This window comes from Pecten maximus, chromosome 1 (assembly GCF_902652985.1).
Source record: "Pecten maximus chromosome 1, xPecMax1.1, whole genome shotgun sequence".
In the NCBI taxonomy this organism is placed as follows: domain Eukaryota; kingdom Metazoa; phylum Mollusca; class Bivalvia; order Pectinida; family Pectinidae; genus Pecten; species Pecten maximus.
Genome location: NC_047015.1, coordinates 25,322,510 through 25,343,836, shown reverse-complemented (window position 1 = coordinate 25,343,836; position 21,327 = coordinate 25,322,510). Strand labels below are relative to the sequence as shown.

The following is a 21,327-nucleotide window of genomic DNA, read 5'->3' as shown; positions in this document are numbered from 1 at the left end:
AAAATAGCAATAATATAATAATATATCAACAATGACTTTAATACTTATCAATAATTTATGATGTTTTAATCGTTGAAGACTGTGCCCGCAGTGAATAGCAAACACAACTTCCTGGATACACCACGCTTTTGCAGTGCTGAAGTATTAAAAAAAACTGTAAGTGTTATACACTTTCGGGTCAAAAGTCTTCCGCAAAATTTAATTTTACTGTAATTTCTTTGTATTTTCAACTTTTGTCAATCATTCGTTTATCGATGTTCGGTGTTTAGTGTAGACATTTCCAGTGTATTAATTAAATAGATGCACATATACCAGAGACATATATAGATCTGTCACCATGTCTGGTGTAGGTACATGGTCACTATTGGTGTCAGGACCAGAGGAAGCTCGGGCTACACAATATCCTGTACGGTGTATGTTAGAAGAAATTAAAATTAGCAGCAAAATCGAATTACCCGTGGCATTTTCATCATTCATCAGGAATGAAAGTGCATAGATTAATGTAGTGAATAACTTTTGAATTTTCATGTAAATGTAAATAATTATTATGAAAAATTGAACTTGAAACCATATGCTATCTTACAGCTTACAAACTTTTGTTAAAATCGATCTATAAATGTATCCAAAAAAATCTTTGAATAAACAGTTGAAATTGTAAGATTAGCAGAATTAAGCGAAACGACTTTTGACCTGTAACTGTATTGATGTAACTATAATATATATATATGCGTTGAACTTACAACATATTGTAAATGTTTTTGTGACCTTAATTTTCCATTCCAATCGCCATTGAAGAAGGCCTGTATAGCCCCCTGACAGAAAATGAATTTAAATATTTAATGAGGCTGAGGGTTTGAAATTGATTTCCGAGATAGTAATTTCAAAATATGTTTAATTCTAAATTATACTGAACTGCAAGTTTTCCGGTATAAACATGTTTATTGTTTATTTGTTTCTACTGAAGTATAGTTTAGACAAATATGATGTGATAGCTATTCCGGAATGCACTAGACCTATATTGTATAATATATAGCACACGGTACATTTTCTGGTATTATCAATAATTTGGTTATAATATTAAATCAAAACTTTGAAGTCATGATTATTACTTTTTTTCAGAGGCTACTTTAAATGTTGGACCATAACATAAAGGCAGTATTTTTTATGTGTAAGACTGGGCTTTTTTTTCTAATGGATGCTACGCCCCTGACCCTGATAAAACACTATCACCTGGTTAATGTTCAGGTTAGAAATGAAATCTCTTTAGTTCTGGAAGATTGTCTAGAAAGCCAGTCTTAACCTACAGATTTAGGTTGCACTTTCCACACAAAAATATATTGCTATAAGTCAGTGTGACTGTATTTAGTTTGACCATGCATTATTATATTTCAGATTATTCTTTAGCAAGTATGCCACAGAATGCCAAAGTTGCAGTGTTTTTTGGGCCATATGAAGCTTGTGGTTGTGTAAAACATTACACAGCACGACTAGAGGGGCTGGAGAGTAAGTAAAATATACATTGTTATAGTTGTGTATACCATTTTACAGTACATTTTTAAGTGGATGGGGAGTAAGTAAAATGTCATAAAGAGATAAATGATAACACAATACAACTAAAACTGCTGGAGTGTAAGTATGATGGCATCTAAAAGAGCATGAATTGTTACTAACTGTGTCATGTCATATTTATTAGTATGAATACCTTTTTCAGGGATTATAGCAAGCACACATTTCATGTACATATTAGTTCTCTGGCCAACACTCCTCTCAAACTAATGGCAACTTCTTTTCAAACAAACTCCTAAGATCCCTACATTTTCTATTAATTATTCCAGGAAAATTCACATTTTAAAAATCTGATGAGATACATGCATGCTAATAACAGTAAATGTGCAAAATTTTGTGGTGGTTAAAAATGTAGGGGCACCTTTTATACAAGCAATCTGAATAAAGCATAAATACATAATAATTTTCAGGATTTATAATTAAATTGCTATAGTAATAATAAATGAACAGTACTATACCCTCGTAAGTTTTACATGTAGACTTGCAGCATAATTGTTCTGATCACTAAAGATGTATGTGTCTTTCTTATGATACTAGAAGTAATTTAAGGGATTTTATATTAAAAATTTTGAAACTTATTGATGGTGTAATCAATCTATCATTAGGTTTACAGTAAATTACATTTAAAGGGGAGATCCTGGTTACTGCAAAAACTTTAGACATCTTTACTTCTGCATGTATCCCTCCAGCCATCCTTATCTCAGGGACAGTTCAAACAGATTTATCGTGCTCTTTCATTGGTCAGAGAGATCTTGAAATATAATGTTCTTATTACAGGTAGTCAGATCTCATGAGGGGGCTTTTAAAGTTTGGGGCAACTTTGCTGCAATTTGTTTATCATCAATATGCTAACTATATGAGAGAAAGTACTGTCAAAATTTTTTTGTGGTAACTCTCTCTGGTACACAGATAAATATTTTGCCATAAAGTTTTAGCGATAATGATGTGCTTGCCAGAAGGTTAAAACATTACTGCTAGCGACAAACTTGCAGCAAACTTTTTATATTCTGTAAGGGAAGTAATCTATACTTTTGTCTATCTTCTTCAAGGTTTGTTACCGTTAACAGTTAAGGTCTTGGGCAAGAACGTAGTTGCCTTAATAGTTACATATTCTAGTTGTGCTCGCAAGGTAAATCAAGACCAAATACTAGGTTGGTGCACAGGCACTTACCTCATCTGTCAATTCATCTGGTATACAGAATTGTACCATCAGGTGTGTTGTCAGACAAGGCAGTGCCGGTTGTTGGTAGTAACACTGATTTTTAGCACCATAATTTATTTCAACATATTTGAAATAAGCAAAGTCTACAATTAATTAATTTTGGTGCATGCTTCTTACAGCTAGTTTGAGTTGCCAAAATGTTTGCCATGTACATTGTACAACGTATTTGTTTCATTTGGTTTTTTAGCTGCTCTAATGAAAGAAGGACATGAAGTTGAGTTTGAAGAAATGAAAGATCTGAACAGTGTAGAACTTTGGGTGAATGGGGAACGTATTTATACTTGTAAAATACAAGATTTGGATTATGGTAAGTTTCTTTTTCTCTTTGAAGATATCAATATTATATATTACAGGCTTTAGCCTAAAAATGAATAACACATGACCTCTTGTGCATGCATCACTCTCTGATTCTTACCAGATTCTACTGGTTGGTATATAAAAAGGCACAGTATAACTCATTGTTTCATTACTTATGGCAATTTATCATTGAATGTTATAGTCTGAGTAAGATGAGTCATATTCTATGCATGTGTCTATCACCTGACACAAGGTGCCTGTTAGTTAGTCATTGCCTGTGCATCCATCTGACTTTAAATACCATACATTTATAAGGCTATTTTGATGCAATTAGCCTTAAACAAACCCTAACCCTATAAACCAAATTATCATCTAATGGATTAATTTAGTTAAATTATTGCATCAATGCCAAGTATATATAATTGAACCGATTACCAAAATCTTTTAGAATGTGTTGCAAGGGGTTGCTGTGTTTGTGTATGTCCAACATGTAAATTGAATTATAACCTTTTGTTGAATCTTATAATTTTCATTTGTTGACAGGAGGTGATGGAATTCTGGATGAGAATGTACAAAATGCAGTAAAAGCCGTTGAAAATGCCTTTTGAGTATGAATGTGGTGTTCGTAGAGGACTATAAACAATTGCAATATGTCCAGTATGTTTCTTGGTGTTTTTCCTTAAGAGTTTATTTTTACATTTATATCTGTTAAAATTTGTATTCGTCATGTGATTCATAATTATTAAATTCTTTTTGTATACCACTTTAAGTATATATTCACATGTTGTATCTTCACTCATTGAAACAAAACATGTGCTTTGATTAATTGTATTTGATATAAACTTTGTTTTTTTATATCTCTGTATACTCTATAGTTCAACTTGTAGTCAGTGTATTAAGTTTCATACATTGTTCATTCACATGCATACGTGTGTAGGTTCAACGTTTTAAATTCTACATGTATATATATCATTAAACACATTTATAAATCTGTACCACTACTGCTTTTTGCATACTTTTTGATAGTCCTACTTCAGTTCATGGACACAGTTATTATACCAGTAAGCTTCAAATGATAGTGTTAAAGTTTCCAAACAATATTAAATGGGCCACGTTCTGATTTGTCAAGTATAGATCTATATGAACAAATAATGAGAGAAAATCATTTTGTTGTAAAATATATATATAATTCTATAAAAAAACTTTGAAAGTAATGATTATACATTGAAAGAACTGTATAAAATAATTATAAAATAATGTTCATTACTTGATTTATAAGCTACATATGTAGGTGTGGGAAGGATGTCATAATTAAAAATGTTTGTATATGCAAAATTATTTTTGCCGAGGCAAAATCGAATTTTGGCTATGCAAAATTATTTTTGCATAATTATTTTTGCATAGGCAATATTCTATTTTTTCAGGCAAAATTTGATTTCTGCATAGACAAAATACTATGGCTAGTGTAGTACATATATCTTCTGTATGATAGTTATATGTATCAACTTATATTGTATTTGATGTTGAAAGTAGAGAGTGTAATATGGGATTCAATATAAATACTGTATGTGTGAAATGTTATGGTGTTAATGGAAATAAAGTCAATACCACTGAAAGCTTATATATTTCTCTTTTATACTACATTGATTACGCGCGATGGGTGTATGATACAACTGTACATTGTATATCGTTATATACGAGGCTAGGAAAGCTCATGGTTGAATTCAAAAATAGTTGATAATGAAACTTTTGAAATAAATGAACATGACATGGGGATATGACTGGAATAGAAGTACACATGAAAACAGCGCTCTTTTTTTCCTGTTTCTTCCACCTTACATATTGAGCACTGTAAATAGTATATCTCTATACAATCTAGAATCATGATATACATCTTGTATGGATATAAATGTCCTCTATTGTTGAACTAGGAGAAAAGGAAGAGAACATATTAAGAAAATTCGGCAAACATATGCTAAAAATATAATGAAAAGATGCTGATAAGAAGTGATATAATTTTTAACGTATTTATACTTATGGGGAGGTTATTTCATGTTATGAAACAGGATTTTGTTTTATTGAATACAAGATATACATTTTGTACTTTCAAAACCGTCGGCACAAGGGCACACACGTCACTGACTGCACCAACAAACACACTCAAGATGTCCAGGCATGTATGCATACTCATTAGAATTCATTAGAAAAAGGAACTTATTATTACGTTATCAAAAAGTACTAAATCGACAAACAGAGGACCATGTGTTCCGTGAGAGTAAGCCAGCTGAAGCACGAGATAGCGAGACAGCGGAAACTAGGCATGACAAGGAGAATTGAACACTCCGTATCACACAGGGCACGATATAAAAGATAAAAGATAAACTGACGAGACATATTGTATGTTTTATAATATACGAGTGATGATTGATATGTTGTGAGCCTCGTATTGAAGGAGGTACTCAAGGATGTTCTTTTTAAGTCCTACTATTCTCTGATTATATAGATGTAGGGCCGTGTAATCAAGGGCTGGTCACAGGGGCTCGGTTTCGGGTTTTTGAGTAACATATGACATCAGTAACCCCGATTTTTTTATAAGGTTTTAGAATGTATACGAATACTTAATTTATAGTGTTGTGGTTGTTTACTGATGTCATATGTTACTCATAAACCCGAAACCGAGCCCCTGTGGGACTGGTCTCATTTGGTTAGTTTATATCGACGAGGTAGCTCTCTAAAGTAAACAAGACAAGTGCCTTTTTGAAAAATGGACAAAATCGGTGAAAGCTAGAGCAGTGATCCAATATTCCAATTATGATTCCAGGTTATTGCCTTGGTTTTCTGTGATGCAGATGGTATTCTGCTGATAGATTATCTCCAAAAGGGACAAACAATCAATGGCACATACTATGCTTCACTTTTGAGGTAATTACGGGAAAATATTAAACATAAGCGTCGCGCAAAGCTCACTCAATCAGGACAAATGCTCCTGGTCACAAGTCTGTCATTGCCTTATTCACCTGATCTCGCTCTATCGGACTTTCATCTATTTCCAAAACTTCAGGCACCCACTTTCAGTCCGATGATGGCGTCATACATGCAGTGGATGACTTTCTGAACAGCCCAGAAAAGGAGTTCTATAAAAGTGGCATTTGGCAAAAGTGTATAGATACTGAAGGGGATTATGTTGAAAAACAATACAGTATGTCCGACAAAATTCACATCCTTCAATATGGGGCTCACAACATATCAACAGCTCTCGTATATACTTGTTAGGGATTTCCATTTCGGATGGAAATCACTATTGTTATTGTTATGTTTTTTCTTCTTATTATTAGGGATTTCCATTTCGGATGGAAATCCATATTGTTATTGTTATGTTTTTTCTTCTTCTTATTATTATTATTATTCTTAACACTTTTTTTGTGAACAAAATCTCTCAAAAACGAATGCAGATAGAACGTTCTTATCTTAGTACATGATAGACAATATCAAGCTGTCGATCTTGGTGCAATTTTATGTTCATACGTTCAACGGTCAAGGTCACATATCTATAAATAGAACATTTTTGGACGTTTTTTGAACGATCATAAATTCATAAGGGTTCGTTCTATTTCGTTCCCGTTCAGTGTGTTATGTAGATCAGGGACAGAGCTAGCTTTTCTCCATGCCATCTTATCAGAGAATATGTCAAGGTCATGACCTCGCCAAGGGGTAAAGAAAATATCGAAAAAAAAATTCTCAATCTGAAAACTCTTTTCATCCCAAACGAACGAGTATGATGCACTGAGACGAAATATGAACTTTTTTTGATCGTCGGATGAAAAATGACGGAGATATGGCACTTTGAAAATTTCGAAGTTTTTCCCGCCAAAATTCAAAAATCGGCAAAAAATGACTAAAAAATTTTCAGCTCCTTCATTTATACACACACAAATTTAATATTTAGCACAACAATAGCATGTAACATAAGCTACAACAAATACTATTTTTCATTGACCTTGACCTTCATTCAAGGTCAAATTATCAAAAAAACTAAAATTAAAAACAATTCTTTCGAAACAGGCTCTTTTTCTGTTCGATTTATTCCTTAAACAATCGGTGCATCTTGTAGATCATGGTCGGCACTAACTTTTTTCTTATACATGTTATCAAAAAATATCTCAAGGTCAAGGTCTAAGCATGAGGTCAAATCAAAGTCAAAAATTTAAAATTCAAAATTACTAATTTTTTATATGAATCGGAAAGCGCATGATTAATCATGACAAATTGTGCAAGTTTTATGGTCGTGCGATAAAAAATGACGTAGAAATGGCACTTTGAAAAATGTTGGTTTTCCCGCCAAAATTCAAATTTGTCCCAAAAATGCACTTAATTTCCATTTACTCCTATATCTTCACACATACAGATTTGATTTTTGGTACAGTGATAGCTTGGACAAAGGGCTACAAACTTAATTGCTTTTCATTGATGTTGACCTTCGCTCAAGGTCACAAAGGTCAAATGATCAAAAATCGAAAATTTCAAATTTTCAAAATATTTTCATCGTATGTGAAAGAAAACGTTATTCTAAATATGTTTGCAACGTTAGAAAGTCAACTGATCGGTTAAAGAAGGGAAACGAAGAGAAAACGAATAGAAAACGAAGAGAATTGTAGGTAAAACGTACAAAAGCGTTCTTCAGAACGAGAACATGTCAGCGATCATTTTCTTGTTGGACGGGATAGACGATAAATGTTACAGGATACATAATACAGTACGGGATACACGATACATGGAACGGGATTCACAGTACAGTAAACACGATACAAGGTACGAGATAAACGATTCACAGTATAGTAAACACGATACAAGGTACGGGATACACGATTCACGGTTTAGTAAACCCGATGCAAGGTACGAGATACAGGGTCCAGTTAACACGATACAAGGTACGAGATACACGATTCACGGTTTAGTAAACCCGATACAACGTACGAGATACGCATGTGGGTTAATGTTGCGTCCCGTTTTGTTGCTCATTAGTGTATTCATGTAGAATATACATTGTTGTACATTGTTGCAACTTGTACATTCCAATGACGTCACATTGTTTACAGATCCCGCGTTGTGTCTGCACTGCCCGACACGAAGGCTTCATTCTGTGTTTTTTTAGTGTTTTTGTTAGTTTTCTGATAATTCAATTGATCAGGTATGATTAAACAACCCCAATCAATATGAAGTGTGAATGTAATTTTAAGTTTAACCCGCATGTTGCGAAAAATACTTCAACTTTCACTTTGTCAGTGCATTCGTGATCGCAGCTTCGATCGGCTGTCATGGCAACGACGAGGACGGTGGTTTCATCACTTTGACGAATTTACAAACTTGTATGTGTACAGCCGAAAACTTCTAACTATACCTTATGTCTTTGGAAATTATCTGTAAATAATTAATTGAATTAATTACGATCAATTGCATTCGTTTATTAACGTTTGTTCGTTTCTTTATGCCGATTTCGATACTTAAAACACTGAAGAGTTCCAATATTGGAGAATGAACATTAACACTTGCTCTATGAATCGTCCTAGAGCACCCGACTACCCTAAATCAATACTTACGAAACAGGTATGAGCGTGAAGGTAATTGTATGAGAACAACGAAAAGTGCTGTACATTCTTACGAGAATGACAAACATCGTCAAAATTACTTAAAAAGTAGTCAATTAATCGGCACTTCTTCAATTAACACCAGTTTATAACGCCGTTATGTAACCATACTTGAATAAATAGAAGAATGTACAGCACTTTTTCTCGGTTTCTTAGCACGATGAATAAGTGTATCATATTTGTTTGTACGACAAAATACGTTGGTCGGGTGCTCTGGCCATATTTACCGACCAAGTGTTAATGTAGTCCTTCGTGCCGGTCACGTGACCACGCGAGAACACGAGGAACGACGAAAACATCCCGATAAAGACGTTGGACACCTAACATTGAAATCCGATAAAGAAAACAAACAGAACTAACCGGGAAATCATTAAATATTGAATTTATATTAAAACATGACGTTTTTTGTTCTTTTTAATTATAAATGCAACATTAACCCACATGCGTACACGATTCACTGTTCAGTAAACACGATACAAGGTACGAGATACACAATTCACAGTACGGTTAACACGACACAAGGTACGACATACACGATTCACTGTTCAGTAAACAGGACACAAGGTACGAGATACACGATTCACAGTATAGTAAACACGATACAAGGTACGGGATACACGATTCACAGTACAGTAAACACGACACAAGGTACGAGATACACGATTCACTGTTCAGTAAACACGATACAACGTACGAGATACACAATTCACAGTACAGTAAACACGATACAAGGTACGGGATACACGATTCACAGTACAGTAAACACGACACAAGGTACGAGATACACGATTCACTGTTCAGTAAACACGATACAAGGTACGAGATACACAATTCACAGTACAGTTAACACGATACAAGGTACGAGATACACGATTCACTGTTCAGTAAACACGATATAAGGTACAATGTACGGTATACATACTACAGGGTACACGGTACGGGATAGACGATACATGTTACTTGATACATAATACATTACGGGATACATGATACATGGAAAGGGATTCACAATACAGTAAACACGAAACAAGGTACGAGATACACGATTCATAGTACAGTAAACACGATACAAGGTACGGGATACACGATTAACAGTACAGTAAACACGATACAAGGTACGAGATACAGGTACAGTTTACACGATACAAGGTATGAGATACACGATTCACGGATGTCAATTGATACAAAATCGAAAAATTCAAATTCTTTTAAAACGGTTTATTTTCATCGTGTGTGAACGAAAACGTTATTTTAAAGATTGGTTAAAGAAGGGAAGCGAAGAGAAAACGAAGAGAAATCGTATAAGTAAAACGTACAAAAGCGTTCGTCAGAACGAGAACATGTCTGCGATCATTTTCTTGTTGGAAATCCCGTGTTTTGATCTTGATCAAATCTAGTTATTATTATTATTATTATTATTATTATTCTTAACACTTTTTTTGTGACCAAAATCTCTCAAAAACGAATGCAGATAGAACGTTTATATCTTAGTACATGATAGACAATATCAAGTTGTCGATCTTGGTGCAATTTTATGGTCATACGTTCAACGGTCAAGGTCACAGATCTATAAATAGAAAATTTTTGGACGTTTTTTGAACGATCATAACTTCGTAACGGATCGTTCTATTTCGTTCCCGTTCAGTGTGTTATATAGATCAGGGACAGAGCTAACTTTTCTTTATGCCATCTTATCAGAGAATATGTCAAGGTCATGACCTCGCCAAGGGGTAAAGAAAATATCGAAAAAACAATTCTCAATCTGAAAACTGTTTTCATCCCAAACGAAAGAGTATGATGCACTGAGACGAAATATGAATTTTTTTTGATCGTCGGATGAAAAATGACGGAGATATGGCACTTTGAAAATTTCGAAGTTTTTCCCGCCAAAATTCAAAAATCGGCAAAAAATGACTAAACATTTTTCAGCTCCTTCATTTATACACATACAGATTTGATATTTGGCACAACAATAGCATGTAAGAGTAGCTACAAAAAATACTATTTTTCATTGACCTTGACCTTCATTCAAGGTCAAATTATCAAAAAAACTAAAATTAAAAAAAATTCTTTTGACTCAGGCTCTTTTTCTGTTCGTTGTATTCCTTGAACAATCAGTGCATCTTGTAGATCATGGTCGGCACTAACTTTTTTCTTATACATGTTATCAAAAAATATCTCAAGGTCAAGGTCTAAGAATGAGGTCAAATCAAGGTCAAAAATTTTAAATTCAAAATTACTAATTTTTTTATATGAATCGGAAAGTGCATGATTAATCATGACAAATTATGCAAGTTTTATGGTCGTGCGATAAAAAATGACGTAGAAATGGCACTTTGAAAAATGTTGGTTTTCCCGCCAAAATTCAAATTTGTCCCAAAAGTGCACTAAATTTCCTTTTACTCCTATATCTTTACACATACAGATTTGATTTTTGGTACAGTGATAGCTTGGACAAAGGGCTACAAACTTAATTGCTTTTCATTGGTGTTGACCTTCGCTCAAGGTCACAAAGGTCAAATGATCAAAAATCGAAAATTTCAAATTTTCAAAATATTTTCCTCGTATGTGAAAGAAAACGTTATTTTAAAGATGTTTGCAACGTTTGAAGGTCAACTGATCGGTTAAAGAAGGGAAGCGAAGAGAAAACGAATAGAAAACGAAGAGAATCGTAGGTAAAACGTACAAAAGCGTTCGTCAGAACGAGAACATGTCAGCGATCATTTTCTTGTTGGACGGGATAGACGATAAATGTTACAGGATACACGATACAGTACGGGATACACGATACATGGAACGGGATTCACAGTACAGTAAACACGATACAAGGTACGAGATAAACGATTCACAGTACAGTAAACACGATACAAGGTACGAGATACACGATTCACGGTTTAGTAAACCCGATGCAAGGTACGAGATACAGGGTACAGTTAACACGATACAAGGTACGAGATACACGATTCACGGTATAGTAAACACGATAGAAGGTACGAGATACAGGGTACAGTTAACACGATACAAGGTTCGAGATACACGATTCACGGTTTAGTAAACACGATACAAGGTATGATATACAAGTACAGGTAACACGATACAAGGTACGAGATACAGGTACAGCAAACACGATACAAGGTGTGAGATACAGGGTACAGTTAACACGATACAAGGTGCGAGATACAGGTACAGTAAACACGATACAAGGTACGAGATACAGGTACAGTTAACATGATACAAGGTACGAGATACAGGTACAGTAAACACGATACAAGGTACGAGATACAGGTACAGTTAACACGATACAAGGTACGAGATACACAATTCACGGAGGTCAAATGATACAAAATCTAAAAATTTAAATTCTTTTAAACCGGTTTATTTTTATCGTATGTGAAAGAAAAAGGTTATTTTAAAGATGTTTCCAACGTTAGAAGGTCAACTGATCGGTTAAAGAAGGGAAGCGAAGAGAAATCGAATAAAAAACGAAGAGAAAACGAAGAGAAATCGTAGGTAAAACGTACAAAAGCGTTCGTCAGAATGAGAACATGTCAGCGATCATTTTCTTGTTGGAAATCCCGCCAAATGATCAAAAATCGAAAATTTCAAATTTTCCAAATATTTTCATAGTATGTGAAAGAAAACGTTATTTTATAGATGTTTGCAACGTTAGAAGGTCAACTGATCGGTTAAAGAAGGGAAGCGAAGAGAAAACGAATAGAAAACGAAGAGAATCGTAGGTAAAACGTACAAAAGCGTTCGTCAGAACGAGAACATGTCAGCGATCATTTTCTTGTTGGATGGGATAGACGATAAATGTTACAGGATTCATGATACAGTACGGGATACACGATACATGGAACGGGATTCACAGTACAGTAAACACGATACAAGGTAGGAGATAAACGATTCACGGTTTAGTAAACTCGATGCAAGGTACGCGATACAGGGTACAGTTAACACGATACAAGGTACGAGATACACGATTCACGGTATAGTAAACACGATGCAAGGTACGAGATACACGGTTCACTGTTCAGTAAACACGATACAAGGTTCGAGATACACAATTCACAGTACAGTTAACACGATACAAGGTACGAGATACACGATTCACTGTTCAGTAAACACGATATAAGGTACAATGTACGGTATTGATACATAATACAATACGGGATACATGATACATGGAACGGGATTCACAATACTGTAAACACGATACAAGGTACGGGATACACGATTAACAGTACAGTAAACACGATACAAGGTATGAGATACAGGTAGTTTACACGATAGAAGGTACGAGATACACGATTCATGGAGGTCAATTGATACAAAATCGAAAAATTCAAATTCTTTTAAAACGGTTTATTTTCATCGTATGTGAAAGCAAACGTTATTTTAAAGATTGGTTAAAAAAGAGAAGCGAAGAGAAAACGAAGAGAAATCGTAGGTAAAACGTACAAAAGCGTTCGTCAGAACGAGAACATGTCTGCGATCATTTTCTGGTTGGAAATTCCGTGTTTTGATCTAGATCAAATCTAGTGTTTTTAGTGTTTCGGTTACACTTGCCATTAACGCGGTACGCCATTTTGAATTAATCTGGCATCTGAGATGGACTAAGACCACAATTAAGTACTTCCGGGTTCAGGCCCCACGAATGAAGTCCCCTCAAAAATGTATGTATTTCAGGAAAACAAATCAAATGCCTCTTTGAACTTGATTTCTGTTGATGAATTTAATGTGGATTTATAGTAGAGATGTCAATCTAGGTTTTGTGATGTAAAATAATAATATTGATCATTTATTATGTGCTCCAGGACCCTGTGTGATGAGTCCTGATTTGACCTCTACCCCTGACCCGGATGTATATAATCCACGTTGGTGACACATTTTGACAGCTATCTCCAGAAAATGCTGAACATGCTGGGTTGAAACTTTTATATTTTGCTTCTCAGATGTTGGTCTTGGCCAGGTGAGATGGAAAGTTGCATATGAGATGTTGGGAATTTATTATGAATTTTAATGTTACAATGAAACATATAGCGAAGCTAATTGTGGTCTTAGTCCAGATATAACGTTAGTTGGACAAGGGGAGATAACTCGTACAAGGTTGTACGAGTTATCTCCCCTCGTCCAACTCTTTTGTTGAAATGTTATATCTCAGATGCCAGATTAATTCAATACTAGAATGTGGATGACCTATAAAGTGTTCTAATATATTTTTTTTATGTTTGACCAAGCATTAAGGTCATTTTTGCTAAGTAGTTAAAAGCCCGTCAAATTGTCCATGGCAATTTCTAGTTTATGTTTTATTTGAAACTTTTCTTTAAATCTGTGGAATGACTAAAAACGATTCAAGTACATGTATTAAACCCCGAGTACAATTTTTCTACGTGTTTCAAACTTTTCTGTCGTGTCATTGTGACAAAATATGATAGCATAAACAAAGCAAATGACTTACCAGTGAGAGTTTTCACTAGTTATTTATCTATATGTTTAATTTATATAGTACAAGAGTTCTTAATGTTGTATAAATTATGTAGGCATTCCATATGCATATTTGTCTTTTATTCTGATACATACTGGTGAAAATTTCAATGATTAGTTGCAATCATCATAAAAAGAAAAAACAATTTCACTGCCTTATCACAATACCTTATTCACAATGGAAGCTAAATGCATTGGTTTAAACTGCAAAACCTCATTGAAATACAAATATGCAGTTCGCGATCAAAGATATTCTCGATATGTACAAGAATGGATGAAACCCCTGTTGGAAGCTGATGGTATTGCAACAACTGATGTTGGGGAGGCAAAGATGTGCCTAAAGTGTTATACTAGATATTTAAGGAAGCGTCTAAGGTCAGAGCCCATGGTAGATGACTCAAATACATATGAGTCTAAGAAGAGCAACTGCAATCATGTTAAGGAAGAAAGTGTCTCAATCTGTCCTACGGTTGATGACCTCTTTTTCACTCCACCATCTCACAGGAAATGTTGCCTTTGCCTTTCATATACTGAACAAACTGCCACAATTCCTGAAAAGGCTAGGTTCCAATTGATCTTGTTTCACAGGATATGGGACTCTAAGTCTGCGAAATCATGCGCAGACCACTTTATTGGGAAAGACTTGGATCCTTATTTTGCAATTACTGCTGCTGGAAGGGAAAAGTTGTTACTCTATCTTCCAGATAAATATAAAGAGGTGATCAATGATCTTCTGAGATTATCGTACCAACTTGGTAGTGGAAAGACATCCTTTTCTTTCAATCTGAAAAATATGGATGACCAAGACTGTCTGGCTGGGACTGGGTGGAACATGGAGCAGCTGCAAGAGCTTCATAGCCGATGTGCACATTTAATATCTTCCCAGTGTTTGTCAACAGAAGACTGTCTCCTCTTGTTTTGGGTCAAACTCAAAACGGACATATCCTATACACAGTTGGCATCCCTATTCAACCTGCATAAATCCAGTGTCAGTAGAATATTCCACAATGTTGCTCAATCTCTCGAGGCGACGATTGTTCTCTTGTATCTGGGATCTGAACATATTTCTAGAGAAAACGCCATCAACCATAACACTGCATTCACCAATACTTTTCTTTAGTGATAATGTCACAGTTGTTTTAGATGGAATGTACATCTATATTGGAAAGAGTGGCGATCACGAGTTTAAAGAAAAAATTACTGCAGGCAGAAAAAAAAAACTATATTAAATTCATGAGTGTAGTTTTCCCAGATGGATACGTCGTGGACACGGTTGGGCCATTTTTTGGGAGTGAAAATGACGCCACAATAACCAAGAAAATCCTTGACGGAATTGAAAGCCTGAATCCTCTCCTGCAGCCAGAGGACCATATCATCGTAGATCGTGGATATAGGGATGTTCTGAAAGACATCTCTGAAGTGGGATATGGACATCACATGCCATCCTTTCTCCAGCCAGGAAAGAGCTAGCATGCTTCTCTTCAAAAATCATAATTCTGAGCACCACCAACATGAAATTTAACCTGTACTGACAATATCTTTTTATCATACTGCTTTTTAGTAAAATGGGTATGGTGTTCATGGTGTTTGTAAAGAGAAGAGAGGTATAATGTGGTGTGCAATGTGTACATTGTTTGCATTTGTACTTAAAAGTGAACGGAGATATATCATAGACACCTGATATCTGATGTTAAGAACGCGTACATAATTAAATAATTCATAAATCAACAAAACATCATTCAAGAGGCACTAAAAGTAGACATTTTCACTCGAAACTGTAGCATGAGAAAAATCCCGTATTGACTCTCAGTACTTCCAGTACTTTGATATACTAAAAAAAAATAGGGGTAATGCATCTTTGAATTGAAAAATGGCTCAATGGCCAGGGGTTTAGCTATACAAAATTTTGGCATTTGTTTATATGATTGGTAAAGATGTTTTTAAAAGTAAAAAGTTGTCTGCACTAAAATAGGAACATTGTTGAATAAATGGATATTAGTATAGGTCTAATTCGCAAAAAGAGCTGTCTTTATATTTTGAATTGTTCTCACATGAAAACAAAATGAAATACACTTTTATATAGTTGTTACGTGTTCGTAAGTGCACAAGATTAGGCTTCAAAAAGAGGGTATAGATGTCAACATTTTGTCTGAATTTATACATTTTTTTAGCTGTTATTGACGGGTCATGCTGCCATCTGGTATATGCTATTGATTAAAGCGCCACCTGTTGGCCAAATGAGAAAATGGTTTCCAAATGTCAAAAAGTTATGAGGAATTGATCATATTTGATGAATCAATCATTTTTAATGAAAAAGCTCTGTGGGCCAAAATCACTATATAGCTGCAACAGGTCTTTACGGGATTCCTATTATGAACTTGAACAAAGACATGGTCTCGGAATGATGTTCGCTTTTGTTCGTTTCCTGCAACTACTCATATTAACCATTTTTGTATACGATATACATAACATTCGTGTAGGTAACATGTGTGGGCCCAAATACATAGTTTACCCCTATGACCTCGAATGAAGGTCAAGGTCATCAATTGTAACATGCTTTGTAACCCTACAGACACAAAGCTTGGTGTATAAGCCTCCTGGTTATTAAAAGTTTTAACATATTTGACACGTGTGACCTTGGATGTAGGTCAAGGTCATTCACTTGAACAAACTTAGTAGAACATTGACCTAACATGCCATAGACCCTTTATAAGGTTTCTGCGCTTTCTGGTTATAGAGGAAAGTGTTGTTTTAATGCTTCAACATAATTATGTGAAGCGTGTGACCTTGAATGAAGATCAAGGTCAATGACCAGGCATAACTTGTGTAGACATTATATCATGCGATATTCGTAGGAAATTTCAAGTCTGTGTGTGAAATATGAAAGGAACTGAAACATCCTTAATTTTTGGCGGGAATATCAACAATATTTTGATACTGCACAGAGACATTGAAAGTAGGTCAAAGTCAACCAAACCAATATATTTTGTACCCGTCATCCCATACTACATTTGAGTGAAAAATGAAGTCTATGTGAAATATTAAAGGCGCTGAAACTTTTGTTTTTGTGGGAAATTGATCAAAAACCCATTTTTTTCAGAGTGCCATATCTTCGCCATTTTTGATGCTATGCCCTTGAAACTTAGCATTTTTCCTTAGTTAGACCATGCTCTCTCGTATACGATTTTATTTTTGACCTTTGTTTGACCCAGTAGCGAACTCCTAACCTTGACATAATCTCTGATAACATGACATGAGAAAACAAAATAATTAATTGTGGATGCTGTACAACGAGCGGTTTGGAAATTATGGACGTGAAAAAAATCGTTTTTTTTTAAATCGTTTTATAGCTCTGTGACTTTGACCTTGACCGTTACGAACGGGATAACCTTCGTGTGTCATGAGCCCGTAGTTGTCTATAACATACTCAAATATGTAGCTATGTTCGTTCTCGAGACTTTGTGGAAATAATAAAAAGAACAAGAATACTAAAAAAAACACCAGAAATAAGAAAAATATGTTATCTGGGTAACTCGTACACATGACCAACAGATTACAAACTCGTGTCGACAGATTGACAATCCGTGCGCACAGATTGCGAAAACGTGTGCACAGATTACGAAAACGTGCGCACAAATTACGAAAACGAGCGCACAGATAACGAAAACGTGCGCACAGATTGACAATCTGTGTGCACAGATTACGAAAACGAGTGTACAGATTACGAAAACGAGCGCACAGATAACGAAAACGAGGGCACAGATTACTAAAACGTGCGCAGATTACGAAAACGTGCGCACAGATTGACAATATGTGTGCACAGATAACGAAAACGTGCGCACAGATTGGTAAATATATTACCATGTCCCTTCGGGGGCTCCGTAATTTTGTTTTTTAAAGTGTGTCTTATTTAAACATCACAAACATGTACATACACCAAAATAGATCTTTCTCCTATCTCCTGCTATTTTGTTAATGCATATTTTTCCTGGTTTAATTTTCCTAAAACAATTTAAGTTACAAATGTCACTGCTTGATAATACAACAGACAAAATAGCGTTTGACACCTTCTGATATCGGCTACTGACAATTATACAAATATCATATTATTAGGAACGTATGAATTTGGTTGCGTACTCCTCACTGTTTGTCAACATGTCACCCGGTCACAGGTAAGTCATGAATTAAAGTTATCACAGGTAAGTAGTAGGGTTCCTTTGAACTGTAGCCAGGATACTTAAGATCTACAGTCTTTCAATATCCAGGTAGTAGCGATAATGCTTATTAGCAGCGACTCGGCTTCGTTGTACAAGTTCCACACTGTTTACAGATATACTGCTAGTTCATGGTATACGTATAATGCCCGGCCCTGTCTTGAACAAGTTATTGAACACCGTTACATGCAATCTTTCGATTTCCAAACGAAGTTCAACAACTACCGAAATTATGCAGTTGAAGAAAAGGAAGGGACGATCTCATCACTGGCATTAACACGTGCTATCTAATTAGTCAGTGATCTCGCAAACGAAGTCCTGTACATGTACCTGTAAAACAAAGTATGTCGAGATGACCCAAAACAATGCACCTGGTGACAGTCGATTATAAAATCGCATGACCTTTCAACCCTGTATGTAAATGAAGAATCTGGATAGGCTGAGGGAGCAGTTTGAAAAATGGTGTTTTGTTGGAGGAATTCGACGATGTGTTCACGGATTATTGTGATTTGGATGTAACATTCGTATTGAGTGACACGGTAGGTTAAAGATGAATGTTTCTAGATGACGGTAGTGTAGTATGCGCCGTGTCAGTTTGAATAAATGTGTTTTTAGTCAATTGAAGTGAGATGGGGTGCCGTTTCGCTCGTGGCGGAGTTGCCAACCTTGTACTTTACAGAGTACACATACCACCGTCATATAAAAAAAAATGAAAATCACATTTTCTATGCAAGCGCCTGTGATAATGATTATGTATGAAAACAAAGATTAATTTTGAAACCGTTGTCCTACGCCCGTTCTAATTTGAATAGTCTCGTGCAACAACAAACATTTCTCTGGCATGTAGGTAGGGTATAGGAACTGTACTTGCTACCGCCATTGCATGACCGTTAGAGGCGATTACATTTTTGAAGTCTTTCTCTCAAGTTCCTAAATAAATTTCTTCTTCCCAATGTCTCTCTTGGCACTGCACCGTTTTGACCTTCAGTTGATTGAGCATTCGCAACCGGGTTGTCTATAAAAATTGTACAGTCGGCACAACGATTTACACTTGAAATACAACCGTTTTCATTCCCTGGACTTTCAATCATAGGTGTCTGCATCTTGTTACTGTTATAGAAAAAAATATTAGCCCCTGGAGTAAGGACTGATGTTTTTCTATAAATGCCAATCAGATGCAAACGCCTCAATCGCAACATCCCGGTGAAATTTCCGGCAACACTCGGAAGGAGTAGATTTCCGAGTGTTGCCGGAAATTTCCCCGAGATGTTGCGATTGGCAGATGCCTGTGTTGCAATCGTATCGCGGATACGTGTAAAGGGGAGTAACTCCAACAGTGTACCATGCGGATTTCTTTCAAATTTCAGCGATGATACTGTATCATACGATGGCCGACAAGAGCCTGGCAAAATGAAATGAAAAAACTGTAACACTTTTTTCAATGGTACAGTTTTTTCATATCTTTTTGTACCATAGAAAAGTGTACCATGGTACAAAAAGATGTGAAAATTCAAATCATTTTGTACTACATGTGTTACAGAAAGATTATAAACTACTTAGGAAAAAACACAGCTTACATTCACATGTTTATGTACCAATAGCCGGTATCAGCCGGCAAAATGATGTGAAAGGTTTTGTACCGCGTTACACTTTTTTCATTTCTTTTTGTACCATTTTTGGTACAAAAAGATATGAAAAAAGTGTACCAAGAAAAAAACGTTACAGTTTTTTCATATCTTTTTGTACCATCCGTGGTACAAAAAGATGTGAAAAAACTGTACCATCAGAACATCGGAATGTCGTTATCCAACACCATGACCAGGGCTGACCCCGTATAGCAGAAGGTTTGATAACACCGTCACAACAAGCCGCAAAGTTTATTAATCACTTCTGAGGACACAAATCGAGTCGAAACTTTAGTGTAAGTATTGGGGTGTACCTTAGGGGCTAAAAATTATTAAATTAAACCTGTATAATGTCGTCATTTCTATTTTAGAGATAAACAATTTAACGATTGAAAAAACATTACAGCATTTCTCTAATAGTCTTACAAAATATATATATTCCTCGATGTCTTCTGTAAAACCAATTTATTTTACGAGTGGGGCTAATATTTCGATATTTGCGCATTCATGAAAAATATCAAAATATTAGTCACATGAGTGAAATACATTTGGTATTATTGAAGATGCTGTTAGATATGCTGTTTATTACATTTTCATAGCAAAATATACCGGATCATCTTTTAACTTTTTCCATTTTCCACTTTTATAGAATGATTAATTTTCAATATTTCACTGCTAAAAGCGTAATAACAAAACCCATCGGTGTCTATAGTGTCTTTTACTCGAGAAGTTTTTATTACGTAATAAAATTGATGGTCCCATTTCCCCAAAACGGGCCCCATCGGTGTCTTTAGTTTCTTTTACTCGAGCAGTTGAGGCAGGTTGGATACATTGACAATGTATGTACAACTAAATCGTCACTGGAAAAATTATTAAAGACGTTATTTTTAAAATGAAAAGTAATTTAAAAGTTAAAATAGACAACTGACCATTTTGCAGGCCCAACATCAATATACATGACGATTGGATCATCCAGTAGCCAGACATTCTTGATACTAATTGGCAGGCTATGTGATGACAGCTTTATCTGGGAGTCATTTGTCAAACTCAGTAACCCTTATGACTGGCCGTTTCATATGTTTCTGTACCATGGCTGTTTTCGGCCGCTTTTTGTTACAAAAAGATACAAAAGCGACTGACTCATTTCAACTCCGCTTTCACATCTTTCTGTACCATACAATGGTACAAAAAGATGTGAAAAAAATGTACCATGAAAAAAAGTGTTACAGTTTTTTCATTTCATTTTGCCAGGCTCTTGTCGGCCATCGTAG

At 35.3% G+C, this 21,327-nt stretch overlaps 1 protein-coding gene across 1 annotated transcript; it reads left to right on the top strand.

The window, feature by feature from the left end:
• The first annotated feature begins 63 nt into the window (after positions 1 to 63).
• On the top strand, positions 64 to 4,701 carry LOC117328648 (UPF0728 protein-like). Its single transcript, XM_033886097.1, has 4 exons — positions 64 to 156; positions 1,393 to 1,503; positions 2,976 to 3,095; positions 3,629 to 4,701. Exons 2-4 carry the CDS (start codon positions 1,410 to 1,412, stop codon positions 3,691 to 3,693), a joined length of 279 nt encoding a protein of 92 aa, XP_033741988.1. The 5' UTR covers positions 64 to 156; positions 1,393 to 1,409; the 3' UTR covers positions 3,694 to 4,701.
• Positions 4,702 to 21,327: the final 16,626 nt, after the last annotated feature.